This window comes from Chrysemys picta, chromosome 11 (assembly GCF_011386835.1).
Source record: "Chrysemys picta bellii isolate R12L10 chromosome 11, ASM1138683v2, whole genome shotgun sequence".
NCBI classification, from domain to species: Eukaryota; Metazoa; Chordata; order Testudines; family Emydidae; genus Chrysemys; species Chrysemys picta.
The window spans coordinates 47,600,804-47,628,174 of NC_088801.1; the positions used below are offsets into that span (position 1 = coordinate 47,600,804).

The 27,371-nt window shown below is 39.8% G+C and overlaps 1 protein-coding gene across 1 annotated transcript in view; it reads left to right on the top strand.

Annotated features, from left to right (window-relative positions):
* The first annotated feature begins 529 nt into the window (after positions 1-529).
* ZNF804A (zinc finger protein 804A) overlaps positions 530-27,371 on the top strand; it is a 226,857-nt gene continuing 200,015 nt past the window's right edge. Inside the window, exon 1 of the mRNA XM_065561982.1 lies at positions 530-1,797. Coding sequence (XP_065418054.1) covers positions 1,687-1,797 — 111 coding nt within the window. The 5' untranslated portion in view covers positions 530-1,686. The remainder of the gene's footprint in view (positions 1,798-27,371) is intronic.

The following is a 27,371-nucleotide window of genomic DNA, read 5'->3' on the forward strand; positions in this document are numbered from 1 at the left end:
TAGGAAGCCTGGATCCGTTTGTAGCCGGATAAAAGGTAACACTTTGCTAGTACGTAGAATAGTCTCAGTTTTGTGGAGCGAGATGTCTGGTACCTATTGTGTATTTAGGAAGTGATTGGCATGGGAGTAGTAGGAGCATGGACCTAGGTTTCGTTTTGTCCAACTTCAGTGATTCAGTGAGTGACTTGAAGTGTACAGGGATTTTCCCAATTCTACCCCACGGGGGGGGGGGGGGGGGGAGGGGGGCAGGAGAACCCAGAGTGACATTTGCCCTATGCCCAGGCACAGACATCGCTCTGAAATCCTTATTAACCAATTCAGGCTGCCCTGAGAGGGAGATAAAGCTCTCCGCACATCCACTGAAGGACTGGTCCCCAGGCTGCCCGCTGGCTGCTATTGATCCCTGTAAGTGCCTGCTAATGAGTCCCGTATACACTCCCAAGGAGCCATGCTCAGAGGAGCTAGAGGGGAGAAGAGCAGCACGCACGCGGAACGCCCCCGCTCCGAGCCGAGCAAGTGCCGGGCGTTTAGCCCTGATCGCCTGCCCGGGACTAGCGGTCGCGGCCTGAGCCAAGGCCAGCCCTTCTTCGGGGCTCGCTGGGTTGGGGGAGCCCTGCCCCTCAGCCACGGTGCTAGAGCTGCACGGTGCAGGGGGGAGCAGCCCAGGGAAGAGGACGGGGCAGCGGCGGCGGAGAGCTCCCTTGTCACCTGCAGCTGCCAGTGGCGGGGCTCGACAGAGGCAGCAGAGCCCAGTGCCAGACCCCCCCTAGCGTGCCGGGGGGGGGGGGGGGGGCTGATCCCTGCTCTGGCTGGCTGCCCCGTCCACAAATCCCGGACTAACCAGAGACTAGACTAGAAAGCGCCCCCCTGATCAGAGCCCTGCCCGGCGGAGAGCAGCGGGCCGGGAACACTCTCGGGAGGGAAGCCGCTGTCTCAGGCAGGGCTGCTGTTGGGCTAGGGATTTGCTGCAATTGATGCGAAGGGTTCCCAGCCAGCCAGGGCGAGGGGCCGCCTCTTCTGTTTCCACTTTCCCGTTCCCACCGCCTGGTTTCCTTCGCTCCTTCTCCTTTACCTGCGCTGCGGCCGCCTGGGTCCCCTGCCCGCCTCCCGCTGCGGCTGGAGAAGTGGGGCCGAGACAATAGCCCGCTCCTGGGGCTGGGGGGGGGGGGAGCTGGGGGTGGCGGGAAGCGGCGTGTGACAGCTGTACTCCTCTGACAGCTCCCGGGATCAGCCTAGTGGCTCCCTGCCATTGGCTCAGTGCAATGGACCGGCAACGCTGCGCGGTATAACAACACTATGCCTGTGAGAGGCAGCAGCTCAGACTCCTTCAGCAAAGCCACGGAGATGCTGCTGCCGCTGCGCCGCCTCCTCCTCCTCCTCCTCCTCCAGCCAGCGCTGCCCTGAGACCGCGGGAGACTCTGGACCGTGCCCCCGGGCTCCTGCAATTCCTGTGTGTCTCTCCCGCCCCCGCAGCCCGCGAGGGGAGGGGACCGAGCTCTGCCAGGCGGAGGAGTTGGGCGGCTGGGTTAATTGCCGAGATTAGCCGGAGGTGGTGTACATGCCGGTGGGGCTCTGCTTCCTCCGATCCCCTCAGCACAGCACCGTCACTCCGCCCGCCCTGGGTCTGCCTGAGCTGCCGGCACTGGGGTGCATGGACACGGCTGCGGTGGAGGCGGCGGCTGCCCCATGGAGTGTTACTACATTGTCATCAGCTCCACGCACCTCAGCAATGGGCACTTTCGCAACATCAAGGGAGTTTTCCGAGGGCCCCTCAGCAAGAACGGGAACAAAACTCTGGTAATGTCTCCTTTTCTCCCCCCCCCCCTTCACGCCTTCCCAGCAGCGGCTCGATGTGCGGGTTGCTGGGGGTGCAATGCCATTGATGCAGCACGCGGTAGTGCTGGACAGTTCTAGGTAGTGTGTCGCTGGCGCTTGTGGTGTAATGGGGACATGGTCCCATCTCCAGTGGCACGGGTGGTTGAATGACTGTTTCTAGAGCACTTCTTGGGATAGGAGTTCCCACTAATTTTACATATTCACTCGGACCCCCCGTGGGCAGGACTTTAGCCATCCCAAAGAGTTCCCTGCATGTTCTTTTAGCTTTCTCCGATTTGGGGGTCTGTGAATAGGGATCTCAGAAACCCAACCTGGAAAGGGCATGCAGGCTGCATGGGTGGGTGAGGTGTCACTTTCAGTCCTTTAACCTAGGATTGCAGAGTCTTTAACAACCTGGAAACTTACCTGGTGATGCTCCCAACACACACAGCTCAGTAAAATGGTGTGGGTCTCCAGTCTGGAATCGAGTATGATAGGTGATTTCATCTATCCATGTCTATGCCAATTAGAAAGTCTTTGGTTTTTAGAAAGTAAGGGAAGAGACAGAAAGAAACACTTGTTTGAGGCCTGAACTTCCTGAGCAGGGAGAGTCAGTTGTTCAGGAACGACTTCAGAATCAATCTCATTGGTAGTACAGACAGGCTTAAAAGGTTTTAACAGGATCTGCTTAGGAGTCTTGGTTAGATACACTGGAAAGTCTTGGTTCATAGTCTGTGTATTAAGATTATATTTATATAAAATGTGCAGTACTTCATGTATTGGTTCGGCATCTCTTCAGGTTCCAGTAGTTTTGATGACTTGTTTGTGCTCAATGTATTTTGGTTTCTGGACTTAGCGGATATGAAGACTTATAGTGTGGGGAGATTGGAAGGATGAAGTCCATGCTTACAAGTGCCACAATGCCCAGGAAAATATGGGTAATGCAGGAACACTACAGTTGAGTGAGTTACTTCATGTAACAGCTCAAGGAAAATGAACCAAAGTATAAGCAGATGTCTGCAGGATACCACAGAACTGGAAGTAGGACTTAAACAATATTGTTTATCACTCTTCTCCACCACCTTATTCTAAATTTCCTTTTGTTAAAATGGAACAGCACTTGTTCACTGTATACTTCCCTGGAACACATGACCTGTATTAACATTTGCGAAAGTTGGCAAGCTTGCAGCTTCTCCCAAACAAAGAGATTAAGACAAGCTTTTGAGCCAAGTCATAAAAATAGTAACTACTACAAGAGTATCTGAAACTGTCTTTGAAGGGCTTCTGATGTTGGAAAATTAATGCAACAGTTATTTCAGTAGTATATACTTTACAGTCTTCTTATTGGGGAAGTATCGTATTCCTTGAAATTAAACGGATAATGGTAGAATTCTTGTGATTGCAGGCAATACACATATTTAGTGGCTATGGCTGCAAAATCAAAAATCCAGTATAGAAATGTTTGACAAATTGAAAATTTGGTACATATATATTCACTATATTAAACTGACTATTGAATGGAGGAAAGATGTGTCAGGCAAGATTAATTGATGAAAAGTCTGCTACAACTTTTGAACTGTGTGTTTACGGAGTAATACCTATAATTTATACAACCTCAGTTGTACTATAGTCTCTTCTCTTGAATATCTGACAACCTCCTTTTTAATGCTTATGTAATAAATAGCTTATAAAATCAACAATTCTGTTTATCTTAAATTCAAGTAATTAGTAACTAAAATAATGTTGGAAAGAAAGCAGATGTGTTTAATTTAGTAATTTCAGATGAAGTGAATTGCATAGGGTTTAGTTATTTTCATTCTGAAAGTAAATGTAAAGTTACACTGATATTTGGCAAGATACTCACATACAAGAGAATTAAGTAACAAATATGCTATTTATTAAATGAATTGCTTTTAAAGAATTTAATGTAAAACTTTAAACCTAAACTATCCCTTTTATCATACTCAACTTGGAATATAACTGTAAAATAATTATCCAGTAAAAATGTTCCTAGTTTTTTTAAAATGGAAAATTAAATTCTTGATTTCAGATTCTGTATTCTTCATAATACATTCCTTAACATATGAAACAAATGACATAAAGTATAGATACCCGGAGTAATATTTTCTCTGAGTAATTTCAAATTAAAATAATATTTAGCTGTGATCTAATCTGGTTTGTGTATATAAGAAGGATTTTTAAAGTTCATTTATATTATGAAGGAATTAAAGCACTATAAATAATAAGGAAAAGCTGCAATAACTCTACCTCATGCTCTGAACAATAATGTACATTTTACTCAGATTCTGTTTGCAAATCAAACATTAAATAATTTCACAGAGAATCAATCACTTTGAATATAAATGGACTTCATTAACATGTTTAATGTAAATGTTTGTTTTAAGGCAAATTCTATATTATGGCCTTGGGAGTTTTCATAAGAATACACTGTCTTCTATTGTAGTCTGATGTCCAGCCCTCCCATTCCCACCTAGCCTCCTTATATGTGATGGGATGGGCACAATCCGTTTTTAACATGTAAAGGATACAGCCCGTGTAAGCAGAGCTGAAGCATACACCTTTCTATTTTGCTCTAAGTCATTCAGTTCATTGTCATTTACACCTCGAACCCAAAAGCTGAGGTTGCCAACCCTCCAGGATTGTCCTGGAGTTTCCAGGAATTAAAGATTAATCTTTAATTAAAGATTATGTCATGTGATGAAACCTCTAGGAATACATCCAACCAAAATTGGCAACCCTACCAAAAGCAGATTGTCAAAGTGACGGTTTCCTTGTGAGTTGGGGAGAACACTAACGCAACTGTTTATATAGTGTTGAATCATTTCTGTGAAAAAGTTGGCATATATTAAGCCTTACTTTGCCTATGCCCTGAAGGGATTAATTATAATATGCTTCAAGGAAACAGGAGACTATATTTGCTAAAGTTATCGAAGACATCTTCCAAAAAGCAGGAAAGGGAGGCACACACAGAACAGAGGAAGTGGAAATGGCTTTTTATCCAGTTTTGTGACATTGAAATAAACAATCTGATTGAGTGGGATGGAAATAACTTACTTATTTTAACCCACCTGCTGGACAGAGTGGAAGGGCCTCAGAACTGCTGCTGGAAGTTGTTTTTATTTTAGAGTAATTTGTTCCATTGGCCAATAGGGGTTACTGCTGAGCAGAATTTCTTCCTGCCTGACTGCTGCTCTATCTTACCCCTTGCAGATTCATCTGTTTCCTTCTGTACTCTGCTGGACTGCATGGCAGAGTGAGAAGGCTGCCCAGAGAGCTGAGATCACTAGTGAGAGTCGTCCCCCCCCCCGCTTCCTTGGGTGAAAGGGAGAGGCAGAGAGACTATCCTGTGGACTTCCTGTGGAGCACAGGCAGAAAATCTCCCCAAGGCTTCCTCTGCTCTTCTGGTGGGACAGAAAGGCAAGACAGAGTCTCAGAGCTTCTCTCTGCTTCTTGGATAGGGAGGAAAAGCAGAGGGGCCCTTCCTGTGAGGGTTAGATGGGGAGGAGAGATGAGGCTAAGAGTTCCTCTCCCCTCAGATAGCAGGGGAGGAAAACCTCACCCTCCCAAGTCTCCTATGATGTGGAAAAGAGGCAGAGACAAACCCCTTTGAGACTTTTGGTGGGGAAAGTATAGTCCCCACTTTCCTCAGTGAGATGGAGGAAGAAAAAGTTCCTTCTGTGCCCACAGATGTGGAAGAGAAGAAAATCAGTTGCTTCCACTGTCACGCCTCTGGGGTATAACCTTTCCCCAGCCCCCAGGATATCAGTAACTCATTTTGACAGATATGGCAATTTCCCCAACATCATTGAAAAATCGGACTGAATTAAATTTAAGTAGCTATGGAGTCGATTGTATTAAAAATGCAAAGTTTATGCGTTATTGTGGAATTGTATGCAACTTCTATAAGGGAAGATGTGACCAGCGTAAACCCTGGGAAGTGTTATGATCTTCAAAGGACTATTTGAAATAATTGTGCCAGATAAGAATGAACTTATGGGACAAATAAACATAGATGGAAATCCCAGGAAATCTCTACGGGGGAAGGGTATACTAGATTACCCACTCTGGTTATGCAAGAACTCAGACTTAAGAAGCTTTGTCCTGAGGAGGGGACTTTTGTCTGCTGATTACTTGTTCCCAGAGTCTCAATATCAAAGACCAAACTGTATAAAGGAAGGACTCTCAGACTCATGGGTGCGCTTGTTCTGAGCGAACAGCTATTATAAACTTGTAATCACAGAAAACCCCTTGGTGAGGCTTGAAGTATTGATCATCTGCCAGCGTCTTTGTTGGAGTTAGGGTGATCTCTGGTAAGCTTATTAGCATGTGTTCTTTTATTTTTTAATATGTTTTCTCTCTAAAGCTTTCACCTTAAGAATAAATGTGCTTGCTTAGATAGATCTGCGTGGTAACTTCTAATTATAGGCAATTATGCTGTTTATAGCCTCTGACAGGCCTGTTTAGCTGTCTGACTTTCTGGGGAACTCACAGTGTAGGCAAGGAGCTGTACAGCCTGGAAAAACCTTGGTTATTAGAAAGAGAGTCTCTGCCTAAGAGGGTGATGGTTGAGGAGCTGTGAGATGCAGGTGCAATTGCCATGAACTGTGACACTCAGGATCGGGATTTTAGGAGAGGATGATGTGGAAGTGGAAGAGAAAGAGAGAAGGAGCACAGAAAAAGGGGGAGGGAGAAAGAAAGAAAGGCAGCAGAAAAGAGGGAGTGATGGAGTAAACACTGAGAAGGGATGCAGGGAAAGTCAGAACATGGAGAAAGGGGGTGGTAAGAAGGAACTAAGACAAGTCGGAGTGAAAGAAGAATGGATTTAATCAAACCAGAAACTATTATAAAAAATGAAATAGAAAAGGAAGCCCCAAGAGAATATGTACAGGGAAAGGTGAGGAGGGGGATGTGAAGAAAGGGATAGTGAAATGAAGAACATAACCAAAAAAGGCCTAATAAGTTGATTTTTAAATGCAAATATGTTAACATAAAACCTACAGTAATGTTTAGGGGTATGTGTATGTGATATATATGCGTAGGCATCTTTGTATATTTATACTCCTGAGTAATATATTAACATATTTGGAGCAATCTAGTTTTGGTGAATCTTAGCCCTATTTAGTCTTAATCTGTGCCACTTGCCATTGACATACATTGAAGGTAAGAGTTTGGTGGAAGAGGGACTCAAACTCATTGTCTGGCTATACCAAAAGAAGGACAGGAGACATTTGACATCGGTTTAATCAGGCTGCAACTTTATTATTAGATGTCTGGGACTACCTGGCAGATAAAAGTGTACAATGCAGGTAACCCCATGTTTATTCCATAATTACCTGGGGTGTTTTTACCAGCTCCCCCTCTTTTTCCATTCAAGTCCCTCCAGCACATCCATTGCTGGGACCTTACCATCCACCCTCCCTCCTTGTTGGAGGGTTCAGGTGGGCTATAATAGTGGGGATTGGCTCCCTGCCTTACCAATCATAGGAGTCCCCAGCTGCCCTCTGTTTGCTCCTTTACTGAACACCTCTTTTTAAGTCCTTTTCCAAGCCATTTATCTAGTCACGGTATTCTTTTCCTATAGAGTACCAGCGCTGGAAATCCGCCACAGGGAGGCGCCAGCCATTAACTTGGTTGCCTCATCCCCAAACCCAGTCAGGTTCCAGACATCTCCTAATGCTGCCTTTTAAATCAGTCAAAAACTTGACAGCATCTAAGTCTGAAGGGTGAACCCCATTCTCCCGAAACAATTCTGGTGCCCCATATACTATGCCAGGATGTGAAATTACTGCCCCTCCTAGGGTCCCAAGGAATTTTGGCCACCTCCCTGTTCACATACCTCCTTGCCTTGTCCACCGTGGGGATGGCAGATCCTGTGCGGAAGCATGTCTGACCAAACAATGTTAACTCCTAGGAAAATTTCAAGGATCAGCCTCAAGTCCCTCCTTGCTCTGAGCATTAGTTCCACCCCTTTAAGCATTCCCAAATCGTTTTCCCCACAATTGTGGTCAGTGTACCACAATTATATCTGGTGGCCGCTGACTGGCCCGCCTCAGCCTACTCCATTCAAAGGGAGGGTTAAGGCACAGGGCTGCCCCTTTTAAGCCCCTCATTCCCAGGGCATGAGTCAGCAACCACGCTGACCCTTTTGCAGCAGCTTTCACTTCCTCCCCCCCAGCATTATAAAGCACAGTTCCCTTCATTTGGCCATCCAGCCGAATTACCTCTCCCCCACCACTTAAAGAGACAGAGTGGTCATTCTTTGGATCATAGCCTCTAAAATCCTAAAATTGCCTCAGATTGTTAATATAGCAAGTTAATTGAAAAAGGCTGGGGAGGGAGTCTCTGGACTTTTTGTTAGAGTTTATCCTTCTACACATCCTACCATCTGAAGTATTTGTTTTGGGACTATGTAGAATCTCTTTTTGATATTTATTCTACTATCCATTATGTTATAAACCTGTTCAAAGGACTTAAACAGTAGTTAATTTTGAGGTGGACGAGGAGAATTAATTGGTTGCTCTTTGCTGTTTGTGGAGCACAGGAGCTATTTGAAGAGACAAATTTAAAAATGAAGAAAACCATACCTGTGAATGTAATTAATCGAGGAAAAAAATGTCTGTTTTGGGCCACTAAAGTTTCTTGTTATAAAACAGTTAGTTGTGTTTTGAAAGAACCAAAATTTGTGTCCTAATGAACTTGCTCCATTGACCATTCCACCTGAGAAAAGTGTGCTCTACAAAACACAGAAACATGATACATTCATACAAGGAAAACATTTCAGATGCACCTTAAAATATATTCTTTAATCTTTCAGATGGTTTTGCAAATTTGTCTTCCTATACGTATTTACTCATTACTCAAGTGATTTGTTTAAAACAAGGGCTTAATATTTTATTCCCATTTTTTCCTCTTTTTAATCTTTGAATGAAGTCCTAATGTTAAATCACAATTATATTACTAAAATAGACTAATGTCCTAATCATAGAATCATAGAAGATTAGAGTTGGAAGAGACCTCAGGAGGTCATCTAGTCCAAATCCCTGCACAAGGCAGGACCAACCCCAACTAAATCATCCAGCCAGGGCTTTGTCAAGCCGGGGCTTAAAAACCTCTAAAGATGGCGATTCCACCACCTCCCTAAGTAACCCATTCAATACTTCATCACCCTCCTAGTAAAACAGTTTTTTCCAATATCCAACCTAGAACTCCCCCACTGCAACATGAGACCATTGCTCCTTGTTCTGTCATTTGCCACTACTGGGAACAGCCGAGCTCCATCCTCTTTTGACCCCCCCCCCCTTCAGGTAGTTGAAGGCTGCTATCAAATCCCCCCCTCACTCTTCTCTTCTGCAGACTAAATAAGCCCAGTTCCCTCAGCCTCTCCTCATAAGTCATGTGCCCCAGCCCCCTAATCATTTTTGTTGCCCTCGGCTGGACTCTCTCCAATTTGTCCACATCCTTTCTATAGTGGGGGGACCAAAACTGGATTCAATACTCCAGATGTGGCCTCACCAGTGCTGAATAGAGGGGAATAATCACTTCTCTCGATCTGCTGGCAATGCTCCTACTAATGTAGCCCAATATGCCGCTAGCCTTCTTGGCAACAAGGGCACGCTGTTGATTCATATCCAGCTTCGCGTCCACTATAATCCCCAGGTCCTTTTCTGCTGAACTGCTGCTTAGCCAGTCGGTTCCCAGCCTGTAGCAGTGCATGGGATTCTTCCATCCTAAGTGCAGGACTTTGCACTTATCTTTGCTGAACCTCATCAGATTTCTTTTGGCCTAATCCTCTCATTTGTCTAGGTCACTCTGGACCCTATCCCTACCCTCCAGCATATCTACCTCTCCCCCCAGTTTAGTGTCATCCGCAAACTTGCTGAGGGTGCAATCCATCCCATCATCCACATCATTAATGATCACAAGAGTCTGATTTCATTCAAGGAGAGGAGAAGCTGGGTTATGAAAACTCATATTAAAACACAAATAGAAAACAGAAAAATACTAGCTTTTTTTTCTCCCTCTCGAGATGGCTCCAGAATATCAATCCAACTTTAACAGTCAAAGCCCATCTTTTTTAAACAACAGGTCTGACTTTGATATAACTCATTTTTATGTCAACACTTTTATATAAAAATGATAATTAAAGCAGACATCCTTTGTTTGGTCATCTGTTCCATATTATTACCATTCATTATGTATATAATAATATTTATTTTAAATAAGTCCAAAGAAACTTTCTGCTGCCCTCTCTTCAATTTTAATTCATGATCTTTTTGTTTTTTAGATAACTGTAGGTTGATTCTGCAATCACTTGCCACCATCAGTGACTTTGATGGAATTTCCCCCAGTAATTATTGTTTGCAGGATGGGGTCTGAATTTAGAACCAATTGTAACATCACGGAAGTCCAGTAAAAGTATTTTCATTGACTTTAATGATATTTGGATTGGGACCTAATAACAAATTTGCTACAAACTGTTCACTTTCTTTTTGGATCTTCTAAACTTTCACACAATCACCATTTAGTAACCTCTTTGCATGTTCTAGAAGTCAGGTCTAACTAATCTATCTTCACAATTCATATTCCCAAACCATGGCTGCTCTCTTGCAACTTTTTAATCTCATCAGGGGTTGACAAGTTGTGTGAAGGGATACCTATCTGGACAAATAATCAGTTGTTTGGAGTTATGGACAGGTTGATTTGTTAAGCCCTCTCAGAAATGTCCTTCAGAATTGCAAACAATATTTTAAGGGATTTATTCTAGTTACACATGCAATTCCCTACTAGATCAGCAGGAAAATTGACCTTTAAAAGTGGTCCTCTAAGTAGCTGGTCTGCTGATTTACAATTGGAGGGCTAGATCCTCAGCTGATGTAAATCATTTGAGCTCAGTTCATTACAGTAAAGCTAAGATGATTTATAGCACCAGTCTAAGAGTTCATTAGTCTTTTGTTTTATTTTTACTGTTATGAGATATTTTGCATTATTTTCTAAGTTTGGAATGACCATCTGTAAGGGCCTTTCCTAATTCCAGTGAAGTCAATGGCAGAAGTCACTGGCCCAGATCTTCAGCTAGTATAAATTGCTACTCCAATTTATGCCATTTGAGAATCTGGCTCATTCACTTCAGTAGGAAATGGATTGAGTCCTAAAGTCAAAAGTTTCATGGCTTAGGCATGTAAATAAGTGATCATATTTTCAAAGATACGTAACACATGCGGCTTTCATTAAGGATGGACAACTTATTTAAATACTTTAATATGTATTTGAGTGTCACTCAGTTATGAAAATTTTGGCTTAAGTGTTGACTACAGCTTAGCTTCTGTGATTATTTTGATCTCTCATACCAATAAGTATCTTGCACATCTTTAAATGTCTGTCTGTTTACTGAACAAGTCTGTTCTGAATTTAAAAAAATAAACTAAATTGTAAGTCTCCAATTCCCAGGGTCTATTGATGTTTTTATAAAAACTCCATGGGGTTGAAAATAATGATATACTAGTGCATTCTGAAAATGCCATCTGTTGCTCAGGCTGTTTGTTGTCTTTGTCTCTTCTACATTTTTAGAATATTGCTGTTCATAGCTCAGCTAAAGTAAATATGTTGTGGTGGACATGAAAACCTATTTTATGATCAATTTTATTACAAATATTTTCAGTTCAGTGCATTTAAAAAGTGATTTTTAAAATCACAGTAGAGTAATGGAGTTCGCATAGTTCAACAAATAGCCATGTAAGTGACAAATTTGTTGGAAATGTATTTGAAGCCTCTGCATGCATGTATAATACAAACAAGTAACTAAATGTGTCATACATTTGTGTTAATTATTAAAGAAAAAATCCTGCTTGCCATACAGTATAGATTCAGTTGTTGAAAATAAAATAAAATTAAATAATTAAAAAGTTCACAAAATTTGTGTTCTCTGTCATTCTCTACTATAACTAAATATATTATAATCTATATTTCATATCCTACATTTTGTTATTATTTATTCTAATAACCCATTTCAATTATTAGAGCAAAATAACAGTCAAAGCTACCTATAGGCTGAATCCTTCAAACATTTACTGCTGGCTACTTTACTACCATAAGTAGCCCCATTGTCTTCAAAATCAGACACTTGCTTCAGGTTGGAGAATCATGTATACTGACTAGCTAAAGCCTCAGTCTAGCAAAGTACTTAAGCATAAGCTTAAGTCCCGGTGACTTCAGTTAGACTATTCAGATGCTTAAAGTTACCCACTCACTTAAGTGCTTTGCTGAATCAGGCCATACTCTTTGTTATATTTACCATTGTCTTTTATGAAACACTTCATGATAGTAAATACTACATCTTTAGTGCACATCTGAAGAACTGGGTCTTTGATCTGTAGCATGAGTGGATTTTATAATTGCTTAACAAGAATTTTACAGAATTTGATATATCATATGACTTTCAAATTGACAACGTCAAGTTGGATGTTTAAACCTGCATTCTTCTGTTGTTTCTAATCTATTGCTTACATCATCTGGACTTTTTAATACCATTTAGTATTTCAATATGCTTAGGTAATCTGGGTTTAAAAAAATTCAAATCTCATCTATATGACAGTTGGTGTGAATGTGCTAACTCAATAAAGTATTAAAACGATGCAAAAATATAATTATCCTACTCAGTTCAGCTCTAATAGCTAATCACACTTACATGTACAATAATTGTAGGAAACCAGTCAGTCATTAAAGAAACAGAATGTTTTTATAAAATGAAAATAACAGTTAAGATCTAAAACTTGTTCTTGTCTATTTTTAGAATGCTGCCTAAAATCTTTGATAGGAATTTTAGTTATGTGTAATATGTTTTAATGATGTTCATAAATTTTATTTAAAAAGGGCATTTTGAAACTCTTCTAATCCACAGGAGGGTTATAGTATTTTGACTGCACAGGAGGCTGTTTTACTGTGAAACCAATACATTTCTGAAGCAACTTGTAGGGATCGCAAGTCTCATGCTGTGATTATAAAGGGCATTTCACTGTTTATTTAATCTTGGGACTTTTCTAAACTAAGACTATTGCATTTGCTCACCTCCAAATTTATCAGTGAAAAAACGTTTCTTAACCATGCCAATTACTTTTGCTATTAAATGCTTAACTTTTAAAAAATTTTAAAATCTGCATTTACGTATATGTCAGACTATGCAACCAGTGCATGAAGCCTGAAATACCTAGGGATTGATTGTCACTTGTGCCAGCTTTATACCAGTGTAATTCTACTGACCTTGGTAGTTATTTCTAATTAGGCCTAAATATTGGAAAAACTTAACTTTAAACACATAATCCTGTTGAACTCAATGAGACTGCTGACCCAGTTAATTTAAGCAGGTGTGTAAATTACTGCAAGATTAGAACCATATGCTGTAAATGAGAAGAGAATCAGGGCCTTGATTTTTCTAATGTAAATATCAGTTGCGATCTCTCAAGGTCGATGTGATATGATATCTTTAACATAACATTCAAAACTAATGTTTATCGGACTAACTTGAAGATGGTAAATATGATGAAGAATATGTAACTACTTAATGACATTCAAAATTAGCTATATCCCGAATTCAGCAGATTTCTGAAGCAGTTTTATTTTGCTAAGCTTTCTCAATATCCACAGTTAGTCCAGATTGTACTTCTGATATTCTTAATTTTCCTCTAAATTGGTGGAACATTCCAATTGTATGAGAATGTCTATCGTTGTTGCAATTGAATAATTAATATTTACTAGTCTAAGGGCCTGATCCAAAGCATGTTAAAGTCCATGCAAGTCTGTTAACTTATCTCAGTGGACTTTGGAAAGTGTAAGAAATAAATGTAATATCCCTGGTTGTACTAAGTGCTGACCACTGGTAAATGCTGACTTTTTTAATGTCAATCACTGGCTGTGTACACATATACACACACATATATGAGCATTCTATAAAAATCAGAATGATTTATCATCAATGGTACGTGTATTAATTGTATATCATTGTATAAGAAGGTTCTCTTATTTGTAGTATAGATTTTGGAATTGGCTTTGCAAAAAAATAAGAGTATCATAGTTTCTCATTTGTGAAATGCTGACTCATCACTGAGAGCGTGGTCGGTTTTGACATTTGAGTCAAATGCAAAGATGGGGGAAACATAAGGATGTATCCATATAACAGCTAGCATGTATCCATTTGTGGACTACTACTACAGGTAACTTTTAGTCACCATTTATATGTTTTCCCTGGAACAGTTTAATGATGGCAGAGCAGACAACTGACAGGCTGTTATATGGTGAGTTGTAACTTAATTGATGTTGTGTCAATAAAACATTGTCACTGGCTGCAAAAAACAAAAACAAAACAAATAAATAAACAAAAACACATCCCGGTCCTCCGTAAAGCTGTTTCTCAATCCAGCTGAGAAAAATTCTGAGATGACCCGGAACGTGTGAAAGTTGAGAGGCTGGAGGCTTGAATTACTATTATTGAGTTACTTATGTTTTTAATTATTTTCAACTTCAACTACTTCTTTTACATTTTGTTAAAATGTGTTTACAGCTGTAACAGACCCAAATTCTTTGTGAACCAGCCATTGTTCAGTAATATATACTGAACAATGAGTTTCATTTTCCCCCTGGCCACAGAAATCTTGTTCTGAGCATCTGAGACTCACAGCACTTCATCTCTCAGATGAACCCCAATTTTTGTATCATTTAGCTCAGGTTTTAGAAGCTCATGTTTTAGGCATGGCGATCCCTTGTTCAAACCTGGTATTGAACAAAATGATGGTCATACAGAGACAATCCCTTGGCAAAGGGAGACTGCTTGGCAGGGAATTGTGAGTCTTGAGCCTCTTCTTTAGTTAGGTTCTCGCTGGCCTACAGTGGGTTTGGGCCAATTGCTGTTCAGTTTAACACTGTTAAAGAACTGATTAGGAACCCGACTTACCCAACTGATCCAATCCTGAGAAATGTTTAGGTTCACTATGGGGGACTGACAGAGATTTCTTATTCTCTCCAACCCATTTATCTATCACTATTTTTTGGATGTACAGGCAATTTATCATGAAAAAGCCCTTCCAAATCATGGATTGTTATATTTGGGGGAGGTGGCATGTCTAAGATCCATTTAAGATTGTAAGATTGTACTGTTCATAGCTGTCCAAAGAGTTCAATTCTAAATAAGCAGACATATATTTATTTGCATGTCAGAATGTAATGGCTCCTTTGGATATGTGTTGAATAATATGTAGTTCTGAAATTATGAAAATACTTTATTTTTTTACATAATAGACCATGAAAATACCCACTATGGCTTATGTCCGCTGTTGTGCATTTTCATAAACATAACTTTGCCATCAACTGAAAATAATTGCAAACTTGTACAAACTGGAAGAATTTATACCACAGGCCCTGAAGACCTCAAAACGTATTTATTTTATACAAAAACTACAAAATCCCACAGGCCCTTGGTTGGGGAGATATAACATTTTGCAGCTGATGATGCTTGCTTGTTTGTAAGTTTTACAAACAAGAAGTTCTAGTAATGAAAGGAACCACAAAATATATCGTAAAGCAACATTTAGGGTCAGATTTTTTTAATCTGTGATGTGGCTGGGTTATGTCTCCAATAGATGTGCATACAAAGCATTCTGACACTCATTTGCATGTGCAATTCTGCATATTGTTGGATCTGCAGCATAGCTGCCTATGTTTGAAAATTTAGATCTTTAAATTTAAACTTTACTAAGTAAAAGAACAGAAAGGTCTAGTTAAGCTTTCATCTATACCCTTATCTCATATTTTTACCTAGGTATAGATGGTCAATGGTAAACGTTCCAGTACCCAGACTTAATGGGCTTGATTAGGAGTTATATGTGGAAAGTGAGCACTGCATCTGCAATTCCAGAGTTAATTCTGGTGTCACTGATTCTTCAGTAGTTTTTATACCAGCAGTGCACAAATACAGATAGGAGCTCCTGTGGGTAATAATTGGAACCAAAGGTTCCTTGTAGCCACACCCACATTAGTCTGTTCCCTTGTCTCTGCCCCAGTGGTGACACACAGATGCACTGTTATCCCTGAAATGATTGTCCTGTCACTATTGCTTGGGGAATTTGAAGAGTACAACAAGGGTAAAAAAGCTCCCAGTTGGGTATATGTGAAAACAGTCAAAAGGCGGGCTTAAGACAAATGCTTAGCAAGGCCTCAATTCTGCAGTTAGCTCCTATATCCAAATGGAGGCCCATTGATTTTAGTGCGCTTCCTGGAGCAGGGAGTTGGCTGAGCAAAGCTCAATACACTATCAGGGTCTAAATCTATAAAGGAAAATGCCTCTCTGAAAAAACCTCTGACTTCTGTGCCATAGTCACTGTAAAATTCCCAAAGCCCACACCAGTGGAATTCCCACATAATTGCCTACAAAATGACCCTGGTAGTCGCCTCACAACCACTAGCTTCATACAGTGTCTCCACTTTACAAGCCTATAAGCTTTTCAGGTGCTCTGCTGTTTTTTCTCCTGTATCTCCTGTTTGCACAAGTCTATTCCCATGCAAATATGTTCTGTGAGGTGATCCTCTGTTACACAAAGGCAAACAGATTGCAATTTCCATGGTCTAACATTAAAAGGCATCAGAAAGAAGGCAGCATAAAGGAGATGTGTCTCGCTAGAGGATATCAGTAGACGGACAGTCATGGAGCATGGCATTATTAGATTCAGTTACTGAGCTGAGAGCCAATGCACAGCTTGGCATTTAGGTTTAGCCTCCTGGCTGTTGTAGTTTATGCAGGCCACTTATACCAACTTTATTTAGGCACTAGCTGGCGAATAAGTGCAGTGTAATTTTTGCTAACAATATGCCTTTCTGGATCAGCCATGTCACTTAGAGAGCTTACACCTGAACTCACAGAGCCAGTTTGTGAAACTGCAAATTATTGTGCACAAGAGGAGAATCTCTTCAAACATATAGAAGGGTGCCTTTTGCTAGTGGTAAGGTTTAAAAGTAATTTTACACAGGTACAGTTGGCTCTGTATGGTGCAACACAGTGGATAATCAAATCCACTGTGGATGAATATCTCACTAGCTCAGGATATTCTTGCTCTTGTAGCTAAATTAGATCTTCTGTAGTTTAACAACTGCAGTCAAAATTCCTAAATAGTCAGATCTTCTCTTATGAAGAATTATTTTTTAATTATTTTTTGTTTGTTTGCTTGTTTCTAAGCGATTTAGTGGTCATGACAAGTACCAGACTGACAGCCCTGGAGACCTGTCTTTTATTCACAGAACCAGTACAGCAAAGATAGCCAAAGTACAAGTGCCTCCACCTGATCTCGAGGGACTACTTCTAAGGGTGAGAAAGTTAGTGCTCTATGCATACCTAGCTGATCCTTGGCTTTTATTTGCTGGGGTTCCAACCAGAGTGCTAGATACTGAAAAATCTATCAACACTAAATTAAGCTGGTCATTTAAACATTCACAATAATTACAACTTGTAATTCATCAGCCTGAAATTAAATTTCCCTAAATAAGGAGATTATTTGGATAAAATATTTTGTTAGACCACGTCCATTATACAGTATAGGATTTGTCATAAAAGAGAAAAATGGGTAAAGATGTTCATTTTCCAATCTTATGACTGTCCAGCTCTATCTTTCAATGTCTTAATGTTAGGCAGTTCATAATTTGCACGTTTCCCTTCCATCCTTCTTAGTAAAACTGCTTTTCAGTGGTAAAAGAAAATTAAATGATCTGCAGTTTTTTAATAGTTTCGGTTGCTTCTAAATTTATTCTCCACTAATTGCTGGCTGTGCTGCAGAGGAGTGGAAGGGTGAAAATGAAGAGCACCTTGTGATGTGTGAACAGGGAATGATCAGGAAGAAGTCTGAACAGCACATTTGGTAGCAGTTGCAAAGGAACATTCCTCCTTTTCATTTAGTGTAGTCCAGGAGTAAATTTATCATTATCTGCAAAGGCAGAGATTCTGTAAAGGTAGTTACCAGCTTTGATAACAAACTTCTTTAGACCAGCAGACTATTCAGTCACTTGAGTTAATCAATTCAGCCTCATAGCCTCAACTTAAAAGTTATCATTTTGTGTCTAGGAATTTAATATTTTGACTACATATGCTCTAATATAATTTGCTCTTAACACAGTATTAATACAGAGCGGGGAAAGCAAAACTGACAGAATTCATTAAAAACATCTTTTAATGAATTAAATTAGAGAAGGCTTAAAATAAAACCTTTGGATATAGTAAATTATTACACCCTAAATGATTAATGCAAAGTCTTTATATTTTTTTTAGTCTTAAAATTATAGCACATAAAGGTATTAATTGAGAGAATGATATGTACAGAATGTGACATTACAAATACGGTGGCTTGCTTCCTGGGCCAAAAAATGTAGAGCAAAGAACATATTTCAAATGCTATTGTAAGTAACTTCATATTGTGCCACAGATCAGTAGTGCAACATATTAGTTACTGTGGTCTGGAGAAACTTTTTCAAATGTGCTCTTTAATGCTTTTATAGTGATAGGCTGATTGAAATAATGAATTTTGTAACTTCACTTATTAAATCTGCTGTGGAAATTAACAATGAAAATATATATTTCATAAGAATTATTCAAAATAATTTACAAAACTAAGGAAGCTTCTATTTTTATTTGAACAATGAACAGTAATGATTTAGCAGAAAATAGTTCTGACACAATCCAATAACTATTAAAAAGCAGCAATTCATTATACTGCGTATTTAATTTAAATTATTAGTTTTTTAAAACAAATTATGGTAGCTGTCATGGTGGCTTAATATGCTACCGAGTTAGTGATGGAATATGTTGCTCAATAGTTCAGGATTCTGCCTTTTTTCATATTGATCTGCCAACAGCAGCTGTAATTTTGGGAACAGTTCTCCCTAGAAGGAAGAAAAATGCAGAGAATATTTGGCTGTTCTTTTGCTTCAGAATTGGCACACTAAATAATTTGACAGCCATTTAGCTGTGGGGCAGCCAAAAGGTATATTGCTCCTTCTCTCTCCCCCACACACATTGACTCTGCAGAGCACTTAACAAGGCTTCTGGTAAAAGTCTGTTGTGGGTGGGTGGGGGGGGGAGAATGTGGAGGGATGAGGAAAATATTAGCAAACGCATATTGCCAGATAAACAAATGACAGTTTCAGAGAGAGTCGGCAAACAGACTTAAAGGAGATGACAAAGGTATTGCAGCAAGTTTAAATTAAAGGGACCCTGCCAAGGTTATCCCAAGTTTCACTAGCATAGTAGTGTTTTGTGGCTTATTGAATGGTGCAGAGATAAGGACTTGCTACCAACAGGATTTCAAAATGCTAAACAGTTACCTATGAAAACACCTATGTTTTCTCTGGGGTATAAAGTGTCAAGACAAAATAACTAGGAAGAGTCTACTGACGTGTGCTGATTTTATTGTTATGGTGGCAATTGCTGATGAAGATATAGTGCAGGTAGACTGGAACTGCTCTATGAACAAATTAGAAGTATATGCACAAAACAATTTACGATGAACTCATAACTGATAGGAAACAGACACAGGGTGGTGAAAGGAAGCATTTAAAATACTTTGTAAAGAACTCAGAGCTGCATAGTATTGACATAGAGTATTAAAACTATAGTTGCCAATTAAACTGTCCCCTCCATGTTCTTCCTGCCCCGAGAACATTACCTTCCTGCCCTTATACAAGTGTGAGGGGCAGCTGGCATAACTGGCAAAGGAGATGTCTCACCAGCTTTCCATGAGTGGAAAGTTCCCCTGCACAATGGGAATTCTCCACTGGCTTTCTCTGCCCACTCTAAGGTCACTTTGTGCCACTTAGACTTATACTGTGCAAACTGACCCGAGTTTACCAGCAAATCTATCCCTAACTGTAATTTTTGAAGCTCTGACTCAAAGCGTGCTTTGGGGGTGCTCAAAACTGCTCCCTTTGTATATCACTGGGGGTACAAATTACCAGAAAGAGGTGGAAGGCCATAGCCCTATCCCCTCTGTTTTGGCACTCAGAGCTTGCCTGATATGGAAAAGAGAGCATGTCTCCTGCCAAGGGATGGTGCATTAGCACGCTTCCACTGTGCACTCAGGAGATCTGAGAGAGATTTTGTCTTCTGAGGTGGAGGTACATTGTGCCTTTAAGGTGGTGTGGTTTTTTCACTACACACTATTCAGGCCTGTTGCTTAATGCAACAACATAGTTCCCTGTAAATTTCTCACTGTTCTTCACTTACCTAGAGTGAAGAGTAAAGAATATTGGATATAGCTTTGGGAGAGAAAAGAAAATTTGGCTTTATCTGTTAATTTATTTTCTCTGAGATGGGCCAAATTCTGCTCTCAGATGCAAATGGACAGTTCCTATTGAGTTCAATGGGAGCTATGCATGAACATCAAAGGCAGTATTGGGACCAGTTTATCCAGCAGTCCCCAAAGAAGAATAAAAAATGGTGAGAATGATTTGATGAATTTTGTGTGTAACAGTTTGATGGTTAAAGCTTTTGGATTAATTTTCTAGCATTGTGTGTGATCTTCTGGCATTGGGTCTCACTACAGGCTCAGACTGACAACCCATACATCAGCCAACACAGACAACCCTGTGTTGAGGATGTGTCAGGTGCTATAATACTGGATATATTCCAGACTGATTTGGTAGAGTAAGCAAATCCATCTAATAAACTTCCAGATACTTGAAAGATACAGTACCTACTATGAAGGCTGTGGTATGGGGTAAATTATCAAATGGCTGAGGCCCAGGGTCCCTTTGTGGGCTCATTTTATGCAGACAAAATATGCACCTGCATTTTACACCTGCCAAATTGAATTACAGGCACAAATCTGCTTTGCAATTCAGACTTCCTGATTTGTGTCCAGAGTCAAGTAGTGAGAGGCATATATGCTTGCACCCTGAAAAAAGGAGACTTTTTATCCTTTTATAAATTAGGCCCTACACAGGAATCTGTGTTTCTACCTTGTCTGATTATTTTAAGAATGGTTGACTGTTAAACTATTATAACAGAGAAAGAATAGTTGATTCATCTTTTTACTATCCCCTAACAGTTGAACACATGACATGATACATTGCTACTTTGGTTGTTTCACTGAAAATCTTTAGGGTATATTCTCCTTTCAATGGGTGTGCATAAACCCAGTTAACATTAATGAGTGTCACATGTGCAGCAAGGAGAAAATAGACTTTCTTGTCTTTTAGAGTATGTTGTTAACTAAAGTATAATGGAGAAAGCTTATGGTGAATTATTGCAGAGGAACATACGTCTGTAACATTTATCTCATTTCCATGGTTGCTAACACTCCCCACTAGTTCTCTCTACCCTCCCAAGAGCCTTAGTAATGACTATAAATGTACAAACAGCATCTGCTATAAATGAAGTGGAGAGCACTGTATTACCTCAAGGTCTAAGATTAATTACTAGCAGGCCATATTTGAAACAAAATAGCAATATTATAGTAGGGTTAATCTATTTGTACTTTTTCTGTTTTTTTTTTTACATTGATCATAATTAACAAACACTAATTAATGAATTAGGATAAATGATCTGTGAACAAGAAATACTTCCTGCCAGATAGCTTTAAATACTTTATACCTCTAACACTTTCCATCTCTCAGGATCATGATATACTTTACAAGTATTAATTAGTCACCCCCACATCCCTGAGAAATAGGTACTATATCATCTCCAGTTTTATATGTGAGGAATCGGAGACAAATTGTGACTTTACCAAGATCACACAAGAAATCTGGTAGTAGAGATGGAACTAGAACCCAGGTTTCCTGATTCCCAGTCATGTACCTGAACTGTGAGACCATGCTTCCTCTCCTCCTTTTTCCAAACTAACAGATTTTTAGTAAATGAAATATTCACCTCCAGAATAGTATCACCTCCTGGGTACAACCAACATAAAAAGGCCCACTGGAGCACAATGCTTTATAAGTACATTGAAACCATATGGTCTATCATACTTGTAATATCACCTCAGAGGTTTAGAAATAACATGTTTATTAGCTATAATTACTTTGAAATTTTCATTCAGATGAATAGCCATAAGTGCTAAATATAGTTTGGAGTTCCATGCAAAGCTTGTCACTGCTTTGCAGTGTAGTTTAGAAACAAGACTGGGTGATTAAAAGTTAAACATTGTAAAGGCTCTTGAGTCCGCTCCATTGTGTTAGCAGAGTTCTACTCCGGTCATTACTTACAAGTGCTGCGTCTTCTAATCTGTGATATCTGCAGAGGAAAAATATATTTTGGAAAGGACATAAACAACTTCCTATTCATTCAAGATTTCCCTTAAAGTAAGGAGAGGGATAAGAAATAAGGGAGGAAAGCATACTTTACAATGAAATAAATACTGATATTTGAATATGTATTAGGTGCTGCATTTCTATAAAATAATAATAGAGCACTTGTTGCACTTGTTATCATACAGTGTTTCCCCCTATGTGCTGCACTGATGAGTGTCCATAAACCTGGCTCTGGTAACATGCAGGTTCTTTAGGTGCAGTAGCGTCTTCTCCTACTGTCTCTTTCATAAGTAGCAATGTTGGGATTAGCCAATTTACCTGCCTTGGAATGTTGGCTACTATTGCCTACCAAATTGTGAATTACAGTCCTGATGCCTAAAATGTTTGACTTAATTGTTGTTCAAGTACAGAAAGTAGAGCATGCTTTATGCAGGATCCAATAGAAAGGAGCAGGAACAACTGTATTTACTGTTTAAATTACTCACCAATCAAAAAATAGAAACAACCTTTTAGGTTAACCAGTCCATCTCCTGGCCAAAGCAGGATTGTTTCCTATATTGTCTACTATTTTGTCAAGTCTACTTTTAAATGTTCCCAGCCATGAAGAAAGTGGAATAGTCCACAAGATGTTCCATCCCACTATTAGGAAGCATTTCCTGATACGCATCCCAGATTTCTCCATTTTTAGTTCCACTCTGTTACTTGTAGTTATGCCCACTTCCATGTCCTCTGTTTAAGCTGTTTATATCCCCAACACTTGCTAACATCTTTGCTGAGCTAGGTGTATTTAGCTATTTCAGTTTTTCTTCATATGTCGATCCCTCTAACCCTAATTATATGTATTGTTGTTCCTTGAGCTTGCTCCAATATTTCCTATATGTATCTGTTAAAGTGATACCTTTAACTCAGTGCAATAGTCCAAGTACAGCGACCCTAGAATTCTGTGTGTATTGCTAATGGTTGCATTACCATCTAGATGTTTTTGGACTAGATTTTATAACCATTACTCATGTTGGTAAGCACATATTCATGTAAGTAGTTTCGTTGACATCAGTGGGACCTAAGTGAATAAGTGCCCACACCAACATGAGTAAGGGTTTCGCAATCCAGGTTTTAGTATGTCTTGGTGGTGGTTCTCTAGTATTTTTTCCATTATTTAACTAGGAATAGATGTAAGCCTCTAGTTTTTCCTTAAGCTCCCAGGTTGATATTTTGAAAATAAATAGTTTTTCACTAGCTCAGTAAGTCTATTAGATAATTCCCTTACTATCCTAGAATATGTGTCATTCAGACTGGCTAATTTGTGATTATTTGTATAGTAGAACCTCAGAGTTATGAACACCTTGGGAATCGAGTTTGTTCGTAACTCTGAAATGTTCGTAACTGAACAAAAAGTTATGGTTATGGTTGTTCTTTCAAAAGTTTACAACTGAACATTGACTTAATACAGGTTTGAAACTTTACTATGCAGAAGAAAAATGCTGCTTTCCCTTTATTTTTTTAGTCGTTTATGTTTAACACAGAACTGTATTTGCTTTTTTTTTTTGCGTCTCTGCTGCTGCCTGATTGTGTACTTTTGGTTCCAAATGAGGTGTGTGGTTGACTGGTCAATTCATAACTCTGGTGTTCATAACTCGGGTGTTATACTGTATGTTTAACGTATTGTCCTATGTGATTTTTAGCAAGAATTATTGTATAGGGTCTTTTTCCATATTAAATGCTCAGATTTCCTTTCCATATTTTTTGTGTGGAAGACCAATTAAAAACAAACAAACAAACAAATATTAATTACCATTTGTGACTTATCAGTTTCATCCCCTTCTTCATTTATTAGTGAACATTCTGTCTCATATTTCTTTCCCCTTGCTCTATTTGCAAAAACCCTTCTTATTTCCCTTAACAGCTTGGCAAGCATTAGCTAATTTTGCTGCCTTTTTATTTTTCCCCTGTAAGTCTTAGCTGACTCTAAATATTCCTGTTTGATTAGCTCTTCTCTTTCCTATTTTTAGAAGAGAGATTCTTTATCCTTAGAACTTTGATTAGTTCCTCAGTCCACATTAACTGATTCTTATTTCTTGCATTCTCCTGTTTAGAGAACCAAATATAGTGTGGTAGGTGTAATTGAAATTTTAGCTTGTCAGCACTGTAACTTTTGAAACATCTCTTCTGTGTAGATTTGAACCCTCTCTATTGGTATTCTGACTGCAAGAATTATTTTACTGGGCCTAATAGATCATAACCTTCATCACTTATTATTTACTATTGCTTCTTCTTCTTCTAGTATTTTTCCCATGGTTAGAACAGATCTATTAAAACTATACAAAAATACTCTTCTTCTAGTATGCACACAGTCTCTAAGTCTATATTTGTTCTCTTATATCTTCCTTATTTTTTATCTAAAACAAAAATTTAGAACTACCAAGATGTGCACATGCTTAAACTGAGTAATCATATTGCTTTAACACTCGACCTTCCCTGCCCAATCCTCTCAGTACAGATTGGCACACTTACTGATATTTAGATTCTAAAGTCCTTGGGACAGAGTTTGTGTCTTTCTGTGTCCCATATGTAGCATCTTTCACTCTATGGGGTGCCACAGAAAAATAAACAGTGTCAGCTTCCTGTTCTTCATTATTTTTATTTTGGGTCAACTTCACTGCCTTTTTTGTCACCTTCTAGCCTAGATGCAGAGGAAAGAGAGCCTCAGAGATTATAAAAAACTGCATCTCAAAAGTGTTGTTAGCTAATACAATATATTTCCAGACTGTTTTGTATTTAGGCTACATTGTGTAACTACTAGAAGTTAAATTGTGGTAACCTTTGTTCTTCTGTAAGAAACAAGATGTATGTTCTGTTAACACTTGCCAAATACAAATAGTGTGCTAGGTACAACTGGGGATAGTTGGGACAGATGTCTTCGTACCCTGTAAAATATGTATGAAACTAGATAAGAAAAGGGGAGTAAAATGTGCAATAATATAGTGGAATTTGTGGAATCTTCTAGTTGCTGTAAACAATGGGAGTATAAATATGAGATAAATTGACCTAATAATTTGGAACAGAGGGAAGATGTAATTGCTGCAAGCCTGTGCTCCAGATAGTTAACTGAGAAGAGAGAAGTTCATGTTTTACCAATCTTTAATAAACGGAGTGAGCTGACTTATCTGATGTCTTATCAATAAAAAGAGTTGAACCCTCAATAGTGTGCAAGGCAAAAAGCCTAGTTACACCATGTAACAAGATGGTTTGCCCTATGAGCTGGAGAACCTGGGGCTGAGCTAATCTGATTACGCAATAAACCCCACCTGAAGGGAATCAGGCAATTCCCCATAAAGAGCAGAAGGAGTCCGCAATAAAGAGGGAGAGCTAAATTTAAGTGATGGTAAAGTCCAGCAGGGGAAGAAGCTGGAGTAAGAGCCAGGCAGAAAGCTCCAGGCAGGCAGAGACCCCGAGAAAAGTAGGGAAGAGATGGAGAGATTCAGAGGAGAATTTAGAAGGCTGGGTAAGAAGTAACCCTGGGAAAACTGCAGCAAAGGGACTGGAGCAGACCTAATTGTTCAATGCAGGCCGCTGGGCTAGAACCCATAGAAGAGGATGGGATGGAATTCCCCTAGTGGCCCCAAGGAAGGGGGCATATAAACCCCTCACAAAGGTTGTTGAGCCCATGAAGGAGGCTTCAGGCTAAGGAATAGCCATAGAAAAGGCAGAAGGATTTTGTTTGTGTTAAAGACATGTTGTGGCTTTTATGTTTGGAAAAATTAGACCCCAGCGGTGCTGAGTTACTGCCAGAGAAACTGCTATAGCACTGCAGCAATCATCCGCTGGGGGCAATAGCCCAGTGAGAGAGCTGCTATGTTATGCCTGGCATGTGTGGGTGAACGATGTTGATCACTGATCGAAGCACGTACAGCCAGATCAGCCTCATTATTCTGGACTGAATGATCCGGGCGGTCAAACGAAATCTATAAGGCTGCCATCTGTTCTCATAACCAAATGATGGAAACTGCACATATTCTTCAGAATACTCTAAAATCTGTTAATGAAATATTTTAACTGAACAGATTTTTTTCCTTCTGTACTGGGTATATCCCTACTCCTATGCCCCCTGTTTTTGGATTTCCCCACTAGCCACTTCTATGCTATAAAGCTTGCCATACATATCTTTTCTGGAAAGAAATTTCTTTGCCTATGAATATCTTTCCTCTCAGCAAGTCTGGATATCACTCTTTTGTGCAAGGTGTTCTCAGTTACCTTCCCTGCTTGTGGTGAGTACTGTCTTAGGTGCTCCACACATGGCGTTTACATCTTTCACCTTAAATGTTCCTATTTTGAGAGTCATCTAGTGTATACTGCTTTGAAAGTATATGGCTGGAAAGGGAGCACAGGGAACTGTTATGACTAGCAGTTCTGAAGACTATTTCAGTAGCTACCAGGTGGGATGCAATCTGTTTTGTTAGGTAAGAGGGCAATTCTTCCCAACAGATGCTAATCCCAACTACCTGGCTTTTTATGCAGGATGGTTCCATGAGGAATGGGAATTAGCAACAATGCCTGCTTCTGCTGCCACTACTGCTGCCTAAGAGCTGCAGTGGCCTCACCCACATTGTACCCCCTTAAATGAGGATGAATAGCCTGTAGATTTATCTCATGTTGCATCATCAGCCTGTCTTCTGACCCAGACATCCCTTTTCCCAAGACATATGCAGACATGCATAGTACAGACATGGTGTACTGGGGGTGGGGGAAGGTCCTAAAGGAAAGGGGGCTGCTAAACTCTTTCTCTGCTATGTAGCAGAACTTCTCTGGTTTTGATGTGGACAAAGCTCTTTGACCACAAAGGTGGAGTGCCTCTTAAACAAAATAAACTACTACAGACATTTTTCTTTGACTTTACTGTATATCTCAGGATGCTATTCATTTAATCTTCTCTTTGCCTTTTTCTCCGTTTCCATTTTAGTTTTTGTTTATTATTATTATTATTATTATTATTTTGTTCCTACAGCACATCTCCTTGTATTATATTCCCTCTCCCATTATTCTTTATGGTAGTCTTCCCTTTCTCTATCTCTCCTTTGCCTCTTCTCTTTCCCTTTAATTTCTTTCCATGGCCTCCCCTTTTGCTTCCCTTGATCCCCCCCCCCATTTTCCTTCCTTTCCTTTCCATCCTACTCAAGCTGTACTTTGGGTTACTTTTCAAAAACAGGTGCCTTTTTAAAAATAGATTATCTGCTTTAGGTCAATCAGTTAATGAGAAATCC